Genomic DNA, 19768 nt, shown 5'->3' with positions numbered 1-19768 from the left:
TTACAGACATGTAAAATAGTCCCTACCCTTGATGTATCATCAGACAATTAAAACAGTATAAATATTATGATCAGTCTGCCCAAAATGTACAGGAGGCATAGAAAAGAAACTATTATTTTGGGAAAGGCAAAGTGCCACAAAAAAGTACTGCTACACTAGAACTTGAAAACTAGCGTAAAACTTGTGACTAACCTGGCCAATGGAACAAGGGCAAGACAAGGTGAACACAAGGAGGAAAGAAAGTGCACTCACACAGAACTAGAAATATGAGCCATTGTATGCAATCAAAGAATGTAAGCAGTACCTTATAGGTGAAGGGCAAGTGAGAATTAGGGATTCTTCAACCTTATTAATCATTAGGGAACTAAATTAAAACCATATTTATATGATAGCTTAAAAATAAAAACAGAACAAACAAAACCTGACTAAGTGCTGTTAAGAAGGCAAAGCAACAAAGGAACTGTCAAACATTCCTCATGGAAATGCATTCTAGTAAAGCCACATTACAAAACTATTTCAGTTTCTTATAAAGTTAAAAATACAATTAACTATGATGTAGCAATTTCATTCCTAGCTTCATTTCACCCAAGTGAAGTGAAAATGTATGTTTCTACAAAAACCCCTACATACACATTGACAGTGGCTATATTTATAATTGCTAAAAACTCTTCTTCAATTAGGGATTATATAAGCAAACTGACTCACTCATCCACACAATCAGTAATAAAGACTGTTCTAAGGGACAACTGCCTGAATTAAAAGGCTAAATACTGTATGACACCATTTATATGCCATTCTAGAAATGGCTAAAGTATAGAAACAGAACACCAATCACTCTGTACAAAGGGTAATGGAACTGCTCTACATATTAACTGTGGTGGTGGTTACAGGACAGTACATATTTGTTTAAAAAAATGCACACCAAAACTAAAATACATCTAATTTTTAAAATAAAGAAAAAGGGAGGTTGAGGGATGCTGGTTAGTTACAAAAAAGATAAGACTGAAAAATAATGCAGTAGCTATTCACATCTTTAAAAAAAAAAAACACTAAGAAATTCCAGATTTTAGCATTAAAATCACAGATATTACAAATAATCTCAAAAAAGAGACAGAGAGGGCTGAGATGTTGCTCAGCATCAAAGTACTTGCCTCAAATTCAAAAAGCCCTGGGTTCAACCCCAGTCAATTTGTTTTTCTGTTTTTTGTTGGTAGTGGGGATTGAACCCAAGAGTGCTTTATAACTCATTAACATCCCCAGCCATTTTGTTTTTGAGACAGGATCTCAGTTGGATAGGACCTTGCTAAATTGATGAAGATGGCCTTGAACTTGTGATCCTCCTGCCTCCTGAGCCTCTAGGATTACAGGTATGCAACACCATGCCTTGCTTAATTCTGTATTAGAACACTGACAACAGTTATACACAGGAAGCAACTGGGGCAGCCAATAACCAATCACCTCAGTTATTCAGAAGATAAATTACCAAGACCTGACTACAGGACAGGCAGTGAAAATGATTAGAAATTCTCAAGTTTTTAGCAACAGTGAAACCACTAACTTGATTTAAGAAAAATATTTTAACAAGCTAAATTTAAGTACCTATGGGACATTCAAATGGAAACATCTGGGTAGATGTACTTGTCTGGAGCTCAAGAAAATAATCTGAGATGTAGCATTAGATTTGAGATTCATGAGGGTATTTGCAGCCGACAATACAAGGTCAAGATCATGCAAAGACAGTGTTAAGTACAGTGAAAGGTAAAGAGAAACCTAGGAATCATCCTGAGCAACTCCTGCATTACAGAGCTGATACAATTTGAAGTACAGAAAGAACTGGCTTACTCAGGATACAGCTGTAAAGCTAGAAATGGTTACAAACATGGACCTATTTTTTTTTTTTAAGAGAGAGTGAGAGAGGGGAGGGAGGGAGGGAGGGAGGGAGGGAGAGAGAGAGAGAGAGAGAGAGAGAGAGAGAATTTTTAATATTTATTTTTTAGTTCTCAGCGGACACAACATCTTTGTTGGTATGTGGTGCTGAGGATCGAACCCGGGTCGCACGCACGCCAGGCGAGCGTGCTACCGCTTGAGCCACATCCCCAGCCCACAAACATGGACCTATTTTAATCTGGGACCTCTCTCAACCATTTTCCTTAGAATCTCTGATTTCATCTTTGATTTGAACATTCTGGAAAAATTTAGGCAGATAAATAAAAAGCTAGCATTGCATTCCAAGGTTTCACTTTTACCTTTCATACTGTTGACACTGAGTATATTGAGCAAATAAAGTAAGAATCATATATTGGATACACCTATTTTGTCAGACACAGCAGTATTACTAAGAGAGATTAGTTAATGACTGGCTTCAAATACATGTCAACTTACCCACAAAACCCAAAAGCTTTATCTTGGTTGCTGAAAAATGACCCTATACCATAACAAAGTTAGTACAGGATGGAGGATGGATCCAATAGCTCTAAATGATCAGATGACTTTTTTTTTTTTTGGGGGGCGGTACTACAGATTGAACTCACTGAGCTATATACCCCAGTCTTTTTGTGTGTGTGTTTTATTTTGAGATGGTCTTGCTTAAGTTGCTGAGGCCTTGAACTTGGGGCCCTCCTGCCTTGGCCTCCAGAATAACAGGAATGCACCTCCAAAATAATAGGTATGCGCCACCATGCCCAATGTAGATAATTAGTTCTCAGTCAAGGATATGCCCTAAAATTCCTCATAGAGTGTTCTCAAAATGCTCATCTTGCCTAAAACTCTACTTCCAAAAAATCCAATTTAGGAATTTTTAAGGTAAGGCCCCAAATATTTTTAATAGTCCTCCTAAGTGAATTTCTCATTGGCACATACACATCAAACACCTATCTCAAGTCAAAAAGCAATGAATGATAAAAGTTGATTCAAGGATCTACCAGGAAGTTCTCATTGGGAAACTTTCCTTTTCAGTGCTAAGGATCAAACCCAGAGCCTCTGCTCTACCAGTGAGCTTACACTCCCAGTCCTTACTTTATAAGCTTCTAAATCACATACTAACCCTGGGGATAATCTCTTTCAATCGAGAGCATGCAAAACACATTTCCCAAGCAAAACATAAAATTCTAAGCCCCCTGCCCTGTAAAATACCTACAAATCACCTACTGGCTTTGATACCTCACTTTTAGAAGATGTAACTTCTCAGCAGAATTCAGAAAACAGGCAGTGTAAGAAAAGTGATAAGGATGAATCATGGCTCAGTGGTAGAGCGCCTGCCTAGCATGTGTGAGGCACTGGGTTCGATCCTCAGCACCACATATAAATAAATAAATAAAATAAAGGTATCGAGTCCATCTATAACTAAAAGAATATTAAAAAAAAAAAAGAATAGAGTTATTGTCCCTCTATTGTTTAAACCCATCTTCTCCATTTTAATAACAAACCTACCAGAAAAACTCGTTTAAAACCACAAACTCAAGCTTTGGTTTCAACTAGTATTTAAGCAGAAATAGATCAAATCTGCTATACTGAAATATTCAGATTCCACTTGTCCAAGTACCAAAATTTCCCAAGATTACAACTTTCCTTCCAATTACATCATAAACACTATAGATCAAAACAAAGATAATTACCCAAGAATAGCAAATTAGGGGCTGGGGCTCAGGGGAAGCGCACTTGCCTGGCATGTGTGAGGCACTGGGTTCAACTCTCAGCACCATATATATAGATAAATAAAAGTCTATCAACAACTAAAAAAAAAAAAAAAATACCACTTCATCCTTATCTGATTTGGATTATTTATTTAAAAGAAAGAAAGAATAGCAAATTATTTTTCCCACTAAAATTTACTTACCCATCTCTTCCCTTACTGACAATTTTTACTTCAAAATAATAAATTCCACAGGCTGCTGGTATTGGATGCGTGGCTCTAACTGATGCTGCATCTTTTGGGGTTTTACCATGACCTGCATGTGAAACAGAAAGAAAAAAAAAAATCAAAAAAGATATTCAAATGATAATCTTAACAATTCAGGAACAAATAAGATTTTGGAAATGATACTTAATTTCTGCTCCCATCAGTTCAAATAATCAAAGACTTAATATTTACCAGCACAATTAATCCAACATGCAAAACAGCCCAAGTTTTCTGAAGAACTATTACAAGTTTTTTAAGATTTCAGACTCTGAACACATTGGACCTAATAGCATTTCATGAAGATTAAATTAAGTATTTTAGCATAGACTACATATGTACTTCTTTCCGCCAGTCCTGGGGACTGAATCCAAGGGTGCCTTACCACTGAGCTACATCCTCTGCCCTTTTTAATTTTTATTCTGAGACAGGGTCTTACTAAATTGCTAAGGTTAGTCTGGAACTATCAATCTTCCCACCTCAACTTCCCAAAGGATAGACTACATTGAAAAAAAAATAAATAAAATTCTTCTACACTCTTTGACAAAATGATCTACCTTTTTAAACCAGAAGCATCTATATCACAATACAGTTTCAAGTGAAATTTTATACAATTAGAGTAATGAAAACAGAATTCTTACTGCTAAGAATTTATGATTTTGTTTTTTTATATATTCTTGTCATTAATTCTGTCCAAAAGCTGAGTCATAAAAATTGATCAGGAAAAAATATTGAAAAATGTATTGTTACATCTTTATATGTGTGGGTATATATGTGTATATGTATATATATAATATGTATGTGTGTGTGTGTGTGTGTGTGTGTGTGTGTGTGTATATATATATATATATATATATATATATATAGTTAGTTGTAGATGGACACAATATTTTTATTTTATTTATTTTTATGTGGTGCTGAGGATTGAACTCAGTGCCTTAGGCATGCAAGGCAAGTGCTCTACCACTGAGCTGCAACCCCAGCCCTATTGTTACATCTTGTTAACTTTTTTCTTTAAGAAAGGAAATGTTGACATTTTAGATAATGGCTTTTAAGCTTTTTAAAGTAGTTCAATTCTAATCCCAGAAGGTTTCCCTTTTCACAACCACATGCCCTACCTCATACTCAAGATACGAATTATTTTGGAAGGTAGCATGTGAACAAAATCAAGTTAGCAAGAGAAAATATGTGGATCAAACAGCATAAGAATAAAGACAGAAGTTGAAGTAGCATGCCACAAAGCATTGAAAGAGTGTGACACAAGTCTCCACATCCTCAAAGGGACTCTATGAGAAACAATATTCTCATTATTCAACTGTTCTGGTTAGATTATGCTTCCCTCAATATGAACTTGCTATTATAATTTTTCACTCATACTATAAAATGACTTTCGAGGACAGGAGAATTTTTCTCAATTTCACCATGATTGTTTTAAAACTTAATTCCTTATTTAGGTCAAAATGCATATACTAAAATACACAATAACCATCACACACAAATGAGATCATATCTTCCCTTACCACACACTTTGCCAAATTACTACCGATACCCTATCATTAAACAGTTAAGTTTATGCTTGCAATGCAAATTAGTACATGTGAGCCCAGAGGAAACTGAATGAACTCAGCCACTCCTTTAATTACCATGAAAAATTTGTTATGGGCAGAAATAAGCTCTCATGCTGAATAAACAGAACCTAACCAAAGTCCTAAATCAACTAGATTTTACTATTTGTTTTGGCTGATTTTTGTTATTTCCACTTTGAAGGCAGCAAACAAAACTTCCAAGGTACAATAATGTCAAGATATACTTAATAAAAAAAATAATAGTTAACATAGTTAATACTGTGTGAAAGGCACCGTTCTAAGAACCTTATATTTACTAACTCATTTAATATTAAAACAACCCCACAGGGAAAAGTACCACATATCATCGTTCCAAACTAAGGAAACCAAGGGAAGATGAGGAAAACTGCCACGGTCAGACTGCCGAGTGAGAATTCCAACCAAGGTTTGTCCAGGGATTTTAATTCAAGAAGCCTGAGCTACCGTGAGCTCTGAGCCCACAGGAAGGATTTAGTTTCACTGAGCATTCTGGGATCACTTCATATTCATCACCATCTCCTATTCTTGATACTTCTACGGTAAGAGAAAGAAAATTAATATTTGAGGGCAAACAATCTCTCAGTGATAGGTGATTCTGTATGAATTTTTCTCCTTCAATATTTGTGAAATAATATTATTTAGCCTAAATTTTTTAAAATGAGAATGTTATAGAGATTATACAACATGCCCAATTGATAAAATCACACATTAAAAATGCATGCATGGATTAAAATCCCATATACTTTTCCATTATGCAAAAATGATGAAATACCACATAACCTTAAATCTTCAAGGATCCTTTTTTTATTATTATTATGGTTTACTAAGACATTATAGAAAAGTTCTATAAATGTGAAAATTGAAAAGAATGCTTAGGGCTGGAGTTGTGGTTCAGCAGTATAGTGCTCGCCTAGCCTCATAAAAATAAATAAATAAAATGTTGTGCCCAAGTAAAAAAATAAGTATATATAAAAAAAAAATGCTTCATTTGTAAAGTAAAATTTAAATGTAAAAAGACAGAGGGAAGCTGAGAGTGGTGACACATGCCTGTAATCCCAGTGACTCAGGAGGCTGAGGCAGGAGGATTACAAATTCAAGGTAGGCCTCAGCAATTTAGCAAGGCCTTGTCTCAAAATAAAAAAATGGGCTGGGGATGTACCTCAGTTGGTAAAGCACCCCTGGGCTCAATGCTCAGTACCAAAAACAAAACAAAACAAAAAGCAGAGATGAAAAAGTAAGTTTAGATGTAAAATTAAAATTAGGATTCATGCTATTTCTCAGATGAGACTAGTAATATCAGAAGTGTATGACTTATTTTAATAATGTTCATCAGCTGGAAGTATATTAGTTTAAATTCTGTGGTTAAAAAACAACTTCACACTACCAAAGTTTAAACTTTTAAACCACAACTTCTTCAATGTTAAGTGTTTTCTACATGGCTCTAGAAGAAAATTAATGTACTGCTTCAAACAAAACCCCGAGGCTAGCAAGGTTAGTAACTCTCATTCAGTCTGTTTCTCCACTCTCCAACATGCAGCCACACAGTGGCTTTCTGGAAACCAACCAGTCTTCCACGAATCCCCAACCCTTACAACAACTAAAATTTCCTCCAAAGCCACCTCTTTGGCCTAGGTAAAAGACTTACTTCCTAAAATCGCTTCTGAGCTCACCCTCTCTCTACACTTTCCTCCACCTCCTCATCTGCCCTATTTTCAGTTCTAGCCATGAGCAGAGAGTGCCTGGAAAGCTCCACCCTTCCTTCTGAGCCTGGCAGGATCCTCCTCATCTTTACATCTCAGCTTAAGCTTTCCTTCCTCAATAGTCTTTCTCTAACCTCACTGACTTGGTCTAACCTACTTCCTACATGCCCTCATGGCAACATACATCTCTCCTATACAACTGTGACACACTGATACTTATTTTTGTGACTACTGTTTCTGCTTTTTAATTACTGGGCCTCTTTATTACCACCGATTTCTACTCTAACTTCATTTATACCTTCCTGCAGCCACACTCTGGATTCTGACATCACCTGAAACTATTTCACTACAGAAATATTAAATTCTAATATGATTTATTCTGCTACAAGACATTTCTTGAATAGAAATTAGCTCACCTGCACTTGATAAATATGGGAATAGTGCTAATATAATAGTCATCTGCTTCATAACAGCTTTTCCTAATATATTAATGAATTAAAAATAAAAACTTAGCAATATATATATAAAGGCCCTAAGCAAAAAGAACTGGGATTCCTATTGAAGTTTATGTCTATAGTGCTTCAGGAAATGCTAAATTTAACCACAATGTTAAGCCATCTGGACAAAATTCAAGCAGTACCTATAAAAGGTGCTAAGAAATTTTATTAATCAGTAGGGATTCATGTATTTCATGTATATTAATTTTACACTTTAGGCTATAAATTAATATTACTTTATTTTGTTGCTCAAACATTTCCAGCTTTGACTATTTGGAGCTTTTCGTTCAGCTCCGCCATCGTTTAGAACATTACCCCCATTATGTTTTTTGTTTTTATGACTTTCTGGCACTAAGTGATGCTGGAGGCTCATCCTCTGTTTTTCTTGCCCCTATCCTAGAATAGGCCATTTCTCCAAGAAGTTCTGCCTTCTTTTACTGAAAAACAGTATTAGAACCTAAGATACAGTTACTTAGTTGTGCTCACCTTTCCTGGAGTGTCACCGATTCCAGGCCCTCTTCTTGACAAAAGCCAAGGAAACATATGGGAAACACGTGAACCAGTGCACATACATATAATCTATGTTTCTACATGTAAACATCCTTAAGCCAAGTATGAGTTCATACTAATATTTCCAATTCTAATTCATTATGACCTCATGGTTAATTCCAACTTCCTCCTCTTGCTTATCTGTAAATCCCACCCCAATGGTGAGAAAACTGGCTCCCATCATTTGCGCATCCATTTGTTCAATTAAATCATTCCAGTATACATGTATTGCAAGCAGTATCAGAACTGTCAGCCCATATTGCCATAGCGTACAACTTTATCAACTAAAGTTCAAAGTTTAGGTATCCATTCTCCCTTTACTTTTAGACTCCATTCATTTCCAAATTACTTACTTAAAGTCCATACCTCCCTTCCCTTTCCTTCATATATTTGTAATGAGTTATATTATTTTGTTACATTTTGTATTTCTATCCTGAGATTTTCCCCTCTTAAAAGACTTTTTTTTTTTTAAACTGGGATTGAATTTAGGATTCAATCGCTTTACCATTTTTATATTGAGACAAGGTCTCACTAAATTGCCTGGGCTGACCTCAAACTGCAATCCTCCTGCCTCAGCCTCACAAGTCACTGGGACTGCAGGCATATGTCACCACACCGGGTCCTAAGTGATTTTACTTGCACATATTATGGTTCACTCTTTGTCCTAAGTTCTATGGGCTCAACACAGAAATACTGTCAGGGATCCATGATTACAGGATCATACAGAATACTTTCACTGCTCTAAGAATATCCTGTGTTTTGTCTATTCCACCAACCCCTCCCCCAACAACCATTCATCTTTTTATTCTCTATAGTTTTGCCTTTTCCAGGATAATTCAAATTAGAGTACCTAGCCTTTTTTTTTTTAAGTTGTCGTTGGACACAATACCTTTATTTATTTATTTTTATGTGGTGCCAAGGATCGAACCCAGGGCCCTGCACATGCTAGGCCAGAGCTCTACCACTAAGCCACAACCCCAGCCCAGTACCTAGCCTTTTTAGATTGGCTTCTTTCATTTGGCAATATGCATTTTAGATCAGACACATCTTTGCATGACTTGATAGCTCTTTTTTTTTTTTAATCACTGGTAATATTCCATTGTATGAATGTATTCCAATTTGTGTGCCCATTCATCAATAACTGAAAGATACCTTGGTTGTTTAGTTTTTAGTGATTATAAAATGTTGCTATAAACATTCGCATACAGGGCTGGGAATGTAGCCCAGTGCTAAAGTACCTGCCCAGCATATTCAAAGCCCTGAGTTCAATCCCCAGCACCACAAAACAACATCCTCAAAAACATTCACATGCAAGTTTCTATGTGGGCATAAGTTCTCAGATGGCTTGGGTAAATACCTAGGAGTGCAAATGTTGGATCATATGGTTACCAGTATGTTTAGCTATTATTGGCCAAATTATATGGTTATATTGTGTGCATGCACAAATAATTTAACAACAAATACATTATCATGTACAAGTCTGATGCACCAATAAGAAAAAAAAATGTGGAAAAAAAAAAACAGGGAAAAAAATATGTTTAGTTTAGTTGGGAACTGCCAAACCATCTTCCAATGTAACTGCTGTGCTGCTATGCATTTCCACAAGCAAGGAATGGGAATTCCTGTTGCTCTGCATCCTCACCAGCAATTGGCACTATCAGGTTGCTTTTCCAGTTTTAGCCATTCTAATACATATGGATGTTCTATTTAGCAAAAAAGGAAATGGAGGAAATAAAAAGCTACCCGAGTCATATTTTCATTTCAATTAAACTACCACCACACACATCGTGAAGAAGGAAGCCCAAGATCCAGAGTCTAAGGCTGAAAAAAATCACCTGTGATACTGGGCATAAATGCCAGTGGAAATTTTAACTGGGCTTGTAATTTATTAGGACTGTAATTTTTGTAGTGCTCTGGTTAACGGTCACAAAGTTCCATAGGCTTTAAGTGGCTGCCCAGCCCCAATTTTCCCATAAGCCTGTTATTTTTAGCACACAGTTGTGTGGAAAAATGTGCTTTGCCCAGCAATGCATTTATGGCATTAAAGTAGAAATGCCTCTATCTTCCTGTTCCCTACTCTTTTTGAAGACCCCACTCTATACTTCCTCATCAAAATCACAGGCATTCGGGGCATGGTGGTACACACTTGTAATCCCATAGGCTCCATAGGCTGAGACAGGAAGATTAGGAGTTCAAAGCCAGGCTCAGCAAAAGCGAGGCGCTAAGCAACTCAGTGAGACCCTTTCTCCAAATAAAATACAAAACAGGGCTGGGGATGCGGTTCAGTGTTGGAATGCCCCGAGTCCAATTCAAAAAAAAATCACATTAACTCCAATTCCCTGAATCTTCTTTTGTGCTTTTCCCTCCCTTTTTCCTGGAACAGGCTATCTGGGAATCACATAAAAGCTCTCAAATACCTTGATTTCCCCCATATGCCTCTCTTTCCATCCCACTCAACCAGCAAAACTATAGTGTTTCATGAACATTATAAGCTACCTCCCATACTCCTGCACTAGACAGCTGACCTGCACTGAATAAAGTCCAACAATCTTGCAAACAACCATTATGATCAAATGATGTCACCCAGACTCTCCCAGGGATACCTACAGTATTTTCAGAAAACCTCAGTCAGCTTGTTCCCCATCTCTAGCAATGGCTAATCTGCATTTTCACCATTCACTTGAAGCTGTAAGTCCTCTACTCAAATTCAGCGAGTCTGTTTTATCAAGAAAATGGTAGGGGGCAGGGGTTGGGGCTCAATGGTAGAGAGTTTGCCTAACATGCATGAGGCACTGGGTTTGATCCTCAGCACCATATAAAAATAAACAAAATAAAGGCATTCTTTCCACTACAATCACACAAAAAAATTTAAAAAGAAAAAGATATGCCATTAGATAGGATGATATTCAACTCTCCACTATCCTACTACAAATGGTCTCTGTCGTCCCCCCCCCCCCAAGTCTTCACCTCTTCGACTATTATCAGAGAAACAGAACATCCTCTCCTCTCCAAGACTAACTATCCTGTGCTCTGGAAACACTCATCTGTCTCCCAGCCCTCACTAGCTCAGCCCCCAAGCTTCATCCTCTTCAATTTCTTCCCCCTTTCCCCTCAACCTGGAAGAGCTGAATGTCCCAAAAACGCATACACCTTTCACAAAGTCCTATCCCTCTGTGTTATAAATCATTGCCAGTAATGTACTGAGGTTGGTGACAAATACAATGAATTCTTTTTTTTAACTTGAAGGTTGTAAAAACCAGGTACTGCTAATATCTACTTTTTTAATATTAAATTTTGTATACATTTACTGGAACATCACAACTTGGACTAATATGTTCTCATTTTAACATCAGTTTTACCCACACAGTCAAAAAAAAGAGTGACTTAAGAGTGATTGTGGGGGAGCATGGGAGAAATGGAGCAAAGGGGAGGGAGGGGAAGGGGGGTGCAGGAAAGATGGTGGAATGAGATAGCCATCATTACCCTAGGTACATGTATGACTGCACATATGGTCGACACTACAGCTACATCAGGTATAACCAGACAAATGAAAAGTTGTGCTGCAATTGTATATAATACATCAAAATGCATTCCGCTGTCATACATTACCTAAGAAACAAACAAACCAGGGACTGGGATTGCAGCTCAGTGGTAGAGCACTTGCCTAGCGCAGCTAGGCATCCATCCTCAGCTCCACATAAAAATAAATAAAATACAGTTGTTAAAAAAAATAAAAAAGAATGGTATGACTTTCTGACTGTACTTTCCAAAGGGATTTTAAGGATAACTGATTGTGTGGGATTTCCACCTTATATACTGTCATCAGAAGCTAACTCTCAGCTAAAATGTAAATCCACTATCAGTTGTTAAAAATTGAAGGGGGGAAAAAACATGTCTCAACCTCCACCTCCTCTAGGTTCTGCCTAATCTCTTCTTCCATCTGTATTTCTCAAGAGTAATCTATGGTGACATCCTATTTAGTCCTTCTGTTTTGTTTCAGTCCACTAAAAGCTGGTTTTGTCCCCATCAAATCAGTTCAAACTGCCCTCCCTAAGTCACAAAGATCTGATTTCCAATTCCAGAATAAAGCTGTGCGTATACCACTATACCTATCGCTGCACTGGACACTATAGGCCACCTCCCTTGCTGAGCTTCTGGGACACTACCCTCCTTGCCACCCAGGCACCTCTCTCATCTATTTCTTCTTGGGCTCCATCCAGTCTTCCAGTGGTGTGGCTGCTCAGGGCTCCAGTTTCAGCTCACAGCTTTTCTCACTCAACACACTCCAGTGCATCTACCACCCAGAGGTGACCCCTAAATCAGTCATGACCTCGACCTCTCTACCAAGATTGGGGGAAATTCAAGCACCTGCCAACCCTCCCTAGTAGAAAATGTCTCACACACTGTCCCTACTGAAATAAACAGAGCCCAGATAATTCAAGTGCCAGGAGGATAATGTGCGTTAACTACCCTCACACCCCAGATGACTCACACAGGTCAGCACCTGATCTGAAGGCCACCAATACACACCACACATGAAATGAAAAGTTCTGCCCAACTGAGAATGATGATAATTGGCTAGGCCAATCTGATAAAACTCTCAGGAATGTAAAATGGGAAGGAAAAGATAAATCAGTAGAGAAAAGAGAAGAAAACCAGAAATTTGCAACTGTTGTTGAGTCACCTCAACTTAAAATAAAAAGTCATGAATTCCAGTTGCTGAGAGCACTTAAAAATCCCCTTAATTCTAGAAGACCTGTTCACAAGGCTTGTTTTTGTAGCTTCTTCTAGTTTCCATGAAGACTGATCAAGAGTTAAGATTCCCATTTTTATTTATCTCCAAATTTAACTAACTTCTTCAAAGTAATTACTTGATTCATGGTTCACTGCCAGAACTGACAGAGCTACAAACCCAAACATCACTCTTGATTTCTCTCCATTATTCCTCATACCCTCTCACTTCTACCTTTATCTCACAAATACCTGCTCTTCTCTACCCTACCACAGACCAAGTAGAGGACCTTATTTCTAACATGGTCTAACACAAAAGTCTTTTAAGTGAGTTTGTTACTTCCTGTCTTGTACGCCTTGAATCTACCTTCCAATCAGTTGTGCAATGTGACAAAAATGAAAATGTGAACCAGTCACTTCCTACTTAAAATTCTTTGATGATGGGCTGGGGATTTAGCTCTGTTGGTAGAATGCTTGCCTTGCATGCACAAAGCCCTGGGTTTAATTCCCAGAACCACGGGTGTGTGTGTATAATGACTTCCCCATCTCCTACAGAATTCCATTTAAGCTCAATAAAATACTCAATCTTTTCTCAGACCTTGTTACACACTAAATTCCAACAACTCAAAATTGCCTGTAAAGCAAACAAAACATAACCCTCTCCTCTGTGCTTTTGTTTTCCCTTCACCCAGCCCCTCTTCTTCCCTATACCTACTGAACCTCCAAGAAGCTGTCCCTAACTATCTTCATTCCAATCTGGGTTTGATGCTCCTCCTATCTTCCATAGCACTCTTTTAACACTTCCCTCACTGCTACATTTTATGCCCTTTGAGTCAGTGAATTCAAAGGCAGTATCTCTTATCTCGGTGCCCAGAACCTGGCACTATGTGAACATTCACTAAAAGTTTATTAGGTAAACGAGAGAAAGAATAAGCAGTGAGCAAGACATACATACAAGATGCCCAGAACTCTTTGCCTTACAGCAATTGCTCAATCAATTATTATTACAGTCACTTGCTTCAGTTGTAGTTACCAAGTGGCATTTTTAAAGCTAATTTCCTAAAATTTTGGCAAAGGATTCCCTGGGAAGAGCATGGTTTGATATTTAAATTCCTTTATTTTAAGAAACAATTCTGCATCACCACTGTAAGTTCGTAACAGACATTTGTACTTGTAGACAAGCAAGCATTTGTTGAAATATTTGTTCAACCTTAAGGTAAAAAATTACACAATTATATTTAGTAAGTGTTAAAAACTAATGACTAGAGATGTGGAAGGAGGATTTGGGCACATTAAAATTCAATGTATTTTGCTAGATACTGTTAATAATGCTTCAATTAAAAAATGTAATTCACTGTTTCATTGCTTCCCTACCAAATTTCAGTTCTCTGGCATTTCTCCTAAGCTATCCTAACTCGGTAAAATTAAGGTGTCTGAACCTTTGTGAGGCATCAGTCTTCCAGTTATTTTTATTTTCATGTATTTATTTATTTATTTACTACTAGGGATTGAACCCAGATGCACTTAACCAATGGGTCACGTTCCTGACACCCCCACCCTTCTTTTTTTTTTTTGGAGACAGGGTCTCCCCCTAAGTTGCTCAAGGCCTTGCTAAATTGCTGAGGCTCCCTTTGAACTTGCAATCCTCCAGAGCAAAGTGGCAAGAGCCACCACTCCGGGGTACTCTATTATCTTTTCTGCCCTAGAGTACTTTTAATCTCAATTATTCTTCTCAAAGGTCTCTATGTGATCACCTATTTGATTAATTAGGTCCCGCACAAACTGAAAAAGGCAACAGTATGGTATAGAAGAAAGTACTGAATTTATAATCAGTAAAATTAGTTTCAATCCTGGCTTATGGCTGGGGAAAAAATCTAACCTACAGGTGCTCCCACTTTGACAAATTTAAAATTACAATTCCATAATCTTGCCCAGTATGTATCAAAATTCTCTGTAAAGTATCTGAATAATTTGAAAACTATAAAAATGTAATTCTAGCTGGGCATGGTGGTACACACCTATAATCCCAGTGGCTCAAGAGGCTGAGGCAGGAGGAGCACAAGTACAAAGGCTGCCTCAGCAACTTAGCAGGTCCTTGTCTCAAAAAAATAAAAAGGACTGGGGATGTGGCTCAGTGGATCAGCCTCCCACTTCCAACCCCAGTTTGGGGGGGGGGGGGGAGCAATTAAGAGAGAGAGAGACACAATCTGTAATTAAAACATTTAGGCTAATTGAATCCATTGTCATATTCATGCTTGCCTAGTATGTGCAAGGCCCTGGGTTCAATCCTCACACACACACTACACACAGAGACAAGAAAACCCTAAGTCTAAAAAAAAACTGTCACTTGGGTATTCAACACTGAGAAGAATTTTTAAAATAAGAGGGGCTATTCCTGGGCATTTCCATAGTCAGCGTGTGCTAAGCAAAAGGTCTTTTACAAAACTCTTACCATGCACCCCTCTACACACACCCTGCTACTCTTCTGCAATCCAACCATGCATGTGGCATTGTTTTGCATTAATCCCTTCAAATCATTTATGGAACAATACTGCTTTCAAAAGCAGCAATTCCAATTTAAAAGAAAAAAATCTTAAACCCAGAACACGTTAAGAGCAAAAGAAACCAAGATACTTCAATTTCAAAGGTAGTAAGGGAAATCTATAATTCTGGAAAATAATTATGATTTTTTTCAAATTCTGGAATATGCAAAAATATCCAATGTAATTTTTTTAAAGTTTTGTAATGCTTAGATAAAATCAATGAGTACAATGATCAAATTAAATAAAAATCCACTCTCATTTTGTGATTTCAAAGTTTTACCATCCACTACCTATGATACTTTCCCTTTGCTACTAGGTTACTTGCCCACTATATTTGGTGAAGTGCTCTCAGAAGACAGAGAAAAATAACAGTAACAACAGAAAGCACACAGCAAGAGACTCTAAAATACCAACAAGAGGAAAGGGGGGAAAAGAAAGACTGTCTGTGACAAGGGAGAGACAAAGAGAAACCAGAAGAGGAGAAAAAACAAGGATGACAAACAACAAAATCTGTTTCCAGAAGTAATGGTTTATGTTTATAAGCGAGTGATGCTTCCAGAAAGTGAATCTAGTATTACACAACAGAAAGCAATAAAAAAGGTCAACGGGAAAAATAATTGAGACAGCAGTGTTATAAATATTCCAAACTCTAACCAATTTCACATAAACATGCACTTTCCTCTGACCCAAATCATTAATTTTATGTAAAAGAAGTTCATACAACTAATCAAAGCCTGTTACAGAGATAAATAAACTGTAATCACGAATCTCAGCACAGAAATTCAGAACTGGAAATTTCCTTACCAACCATCCAGTTCAACTCCCACATTACTAAAGAGATGCTGTCTTGAAACAAACCTACAATCACAAATACTGCAAGACCCTGGAAAGCTAAAATTCTTTCTTCAGTAATCTTTCCTATATACTGCCTCTGGTTTTAAAGGCTTATTTTGCACCATCAATTATTAATTTAAAATGACAAAGTTTTGTCAAGTCTAACAAAAGCAAGTTGATGAGCCAGATTAGAAGTAAACACTTCATAACACAACACTGTCCAAATTTAAAAACAAGTTTAAGTAATGCTTCATAAGGAAATTAACAAAATCTTCTAACATGAGAGAAAACAAAGATCAACTATTTTGAAATTAGTAGTTGTTTAAATGAAGAAATATAACATTCAATTATGAACACTTTCAAAATTGAAAGCGCTTCTTTGGATCTATGGCAAGGATTAAAAAGGAGGACTGTTCAGCAAGGCCCATTTTTGTGAGCGATTCTTTCCAGCCAAATAATTGAGTACACATCTGTTGCCATTCTCCTTTCCGATTAAATTGTAACTTATCAAGGTTCTTCTCAAATTTCAGTCCTGTATACTTTTATACAAGGTTGTTTATACCCTTTACATGCATGCCACTAGGATCAGAGGAAGAAGCTGCTTTGTAGCCAATCAAAACGAGGCTGCTTAGAATGTAAACGCTCCTGCTCCTGCTTCACGCTTGGGGCCTGAAACACTGGATTTGTTTCCAGACAAACTGATACACTGAATTTTTTTTTCTCCTCCTTTTCTCTTTTTCCACAAGTAAACTTGACGCATACCACTAATCTGCAATACATTTCAAAAATCCCCATTGCAATGTATTCTCTTATAAAGCTTTGTTTTAACCTAGGAGAGGTGGGGGGGGGGGCACAAGCCGAAGGTGGTTGGTTTGCTTTTTTTTTTTTTTAATGGCAAATGTAAAACACAGGCCAATTTTCTCTAAAATACTAAACCGCACATTTAAAAAAAAAAATCCTATTTTCAACAAGGCTTCACCTAATACCAACCCGGAAATATTGGGAATTTCCAGTCTGGAGAGAGGTTTCTGCTCCCCTAAGAAAATGCTGCCACTGAGGTTTCTCTCTGAGCCTTCCAGTTGCTTTTAGCAGGACAGATTGTGGCAAACTTGTGTCCCTTGTCCTTTTGTCCCCCTAGACAATCTCTGGCCTAATTTTGGACAAAATCCTCCACTGATCACTCCTCCCCCCATACATCCCTGCTCTCCCTTAATTACAAAACGTACCTCGGAATCGTGCCTCGCGTCCCCCTACGTAGGCGAGAGCGCCTGACCCACCACCTGGAGAACAATGTAACCCAACTCCAGTCCCTAGCTTCTCCCTGCAAGCCCCAAGACGTATCTCACCGAGGATCGGAAAGCCAGGTGCGTCCCGACCAGCCGAGCTCCCCAAGGCGTCCTGCTTGGGCCTAGGGCCCCGGCTCCTCCCCACCCGGGGCACTCTGTCCTCGCCCCGCACCCTGGGACCTTCCGCGGGACCCGGCGCCCACCCGCGAGGCGGCAGGTCGGGCGGCCAGTCGGCTCCCAGGGCGCCCGCGCGCGGGCGGGGGTCGGGGGCGGGCCGATCGCGGCGCAGGCGGCGGCCGGACACGTCGGGTCGGCGCCCCGCTCCCACCGCGGCCGCACGCCGTACCTTTGTAGTGCACCCGCAGGTTGTTCTGCGACAGGCCGATGTAGCTGAACTTGTCCTTCGGGCTCCAGGACCGCGGCAGCGGCGTCTCCTGCTCGTCCACGGCCGGGTAGAGGCGCTTCAGCCGGCGCTGCAGCTCCTTCTCCTGCTCGTTGAGGGCAGAGTCGCCGTGCGGGAAGGGGGCCGCGGCGCTGCTGCCTGCCGCCAGGGCTGGAGCCGGGGCGCCCGCGGCGGGGCTGGGGCCGGCCGCCAGGCCCGGAGGCGCAGGGGGCGCGCTGGCGGGGGCGGCCGCCGCGGCGGGCGGGGGCGGCGGGGCCGCGGTGGCCGGGGGCGGCGGCGGCGGCGGCGGCGGGTGGAGAAGCAGGGCGGCCGCCGCGGCCCCCAAGCCGCCGCCGCCGCCGCCGGGCGAGCCGGCCGGAGAGGAGCCGGCGCTGACGGCCGGGGGCGCGGGTAGGACGACTCCAGAGACCGGGGCCACGGCCGGCGGCGGCGGCGGCAGCTGCTGCTGCTGTTGTTGTTGCTGCGGCGGCGGCGGCGGCGGCGGCTGCCCGGACATCCCGGCCGCGACTCAGCCTGCGGCCACCTCCACCTCTTCTCTCCTTCCTCCTCTGCTTCCCGGGGGCGCTGTCGCTGCGGCCGCCGGCACCAGGCGCCCAGTCCGCCCGCCCCGGAAGCAGGCGGCGGGCCGCGCGCCCGGGAGAGCGCGGCGGTTGGGGGCACAGAGGCGCGGGAGCGGGCGGCGGGCCGGGCGGCCCCGAGAGAACGTTGGCCGGAGCGCGGGCGCGCGGCCCGGGGACAAGGCGGCGGGGGCGGAGGCGGCGCGGGGACGCGGGCGGGAAGGCGCGCTGGCGGCCGCTGCTCTCGCGGCGGCTTCCCGGCGGGCGGGCGGGCTGGCGGCCGGCGCGAGACGCTGCGCGCGGGCGGCGCTGGGCGAGGGGGCGGGACGGAGGCGCGAGGGGCGGGCGGGCGAGCGCGCGGGCGGCGGGGGCGGGCCCGGGTCCCGGCTGCGTGCGGCGAGGCGCCTCTCCCCGGCCCGCCGCCGCTCGCCGGCAGGGGCGCGGGGCTGCGGGCGCCGCGGGTCCGTCCCGAGGCGCCCGCCTCTTCCCGCGAGCCGGCCGCGCCGCCCCCGTCGCCGGCGAGTCTCCGCCCACTGACTTCTTTTTGTTGTCGTCGCCCCACCTCCCTACCGCGGGGTGCCGCGGAGCCGCTGCTCGCCCAGGCGAGAGCAATCGAGCCCGGCTGGGGCCGCCGCGAGCCCGCCAGGCGGAGCGCCCGAGGCCGGCGCGTGGAGAGCCCCGGGGCTGGGGCCGCGCCGCCGGCTGCTGGCCTGCGAGCCGCCTCTCTGCTCGGCCACGACCCAGCTCGTTATGCTCGGGCGTTTCTACCGTAGGGGCAGTGGAAGTCGTTCCCGAAAGCAAAGTCCCCACATAATTTTATGAGGACTTTACGGTGAACTTAGGGTGGTAGAGCGAGTGACCCTAGGAATGCCAGCGTAGACTGGCACGTCTTCAAAGGGCAGCGGCACCCACTGTAGGAATGCACGGTTCTAGTGTGTAGGAAGGGAACACTTTATGGGCTCATTAATCCTCATAACAGGCCTCTTTGTTAGGCAGCAGAGAATTGTGCCCATTTTTTAAACAAGGAGATATATTTACCGAGGTCAGCAGAGTCAAAAATAGTACTTCCTACTTTGCAGTTCCCAGTAGTGCGCTTGGTCAACTCGTTTGGCACAACTTGCCAAGTGTTGCTCTCTGACCTGTCACAGCCTTGCTGTTTGTTGTCTGTA

General features: G+C 41.4%; 1 protein-coding gene across 3 annotated transcripts in view; it reads right to left on the bottom strand.

Moving 5' to 3' along the window:
- Positions 1–18679, bottom strand: part of RANBP9 (RAN binding protein 9) — an 88629-nt gene extending 69950 nt beyond the window's left edge. For 2 of the 3 annotated variants that reach the window (XM_081293951.1, XM_081293952.1), the window contains exons 1-2: positions 17986–18679; positions 3836–3947 (exon numbers count right to left, since the gene is read on the bottom strand). In XM_081293951.1, the coding sequence (XP_081150077.1) occupies positions 3836–3947; positions 17986–18538 (665 nt within the window). In that variant the 5' untranslated portion in view covers positions 18539–18679. Of the gene's footprint in view, positions 1–3835; positions 3948–17699; positions 17852–17985 lie in introns of those variants that run through there. The other variant, XM_081293953.1, reaches the window with a different exon arrangement.
- Positions 18680–19768: the final 1089 nt, after the last annotated feature.

This window comes from Spermophilus citellus (assembly GCF_964194105.1).
Source record: "Spermophilus citellus genome assembly, chromosome: 5".
NCBI classification, from domain to species: domain Eukaryota; kingdom Metazoa; phylum Chordata; class Mammalia; order Rodentia; family Sciuridae; genus Spermophilus; species Spermophilus citellus.
Note: the sequence above shows the minus strand (reverse complement) of the source record. Positions and strands in the feature narration are given on the sequence as shown.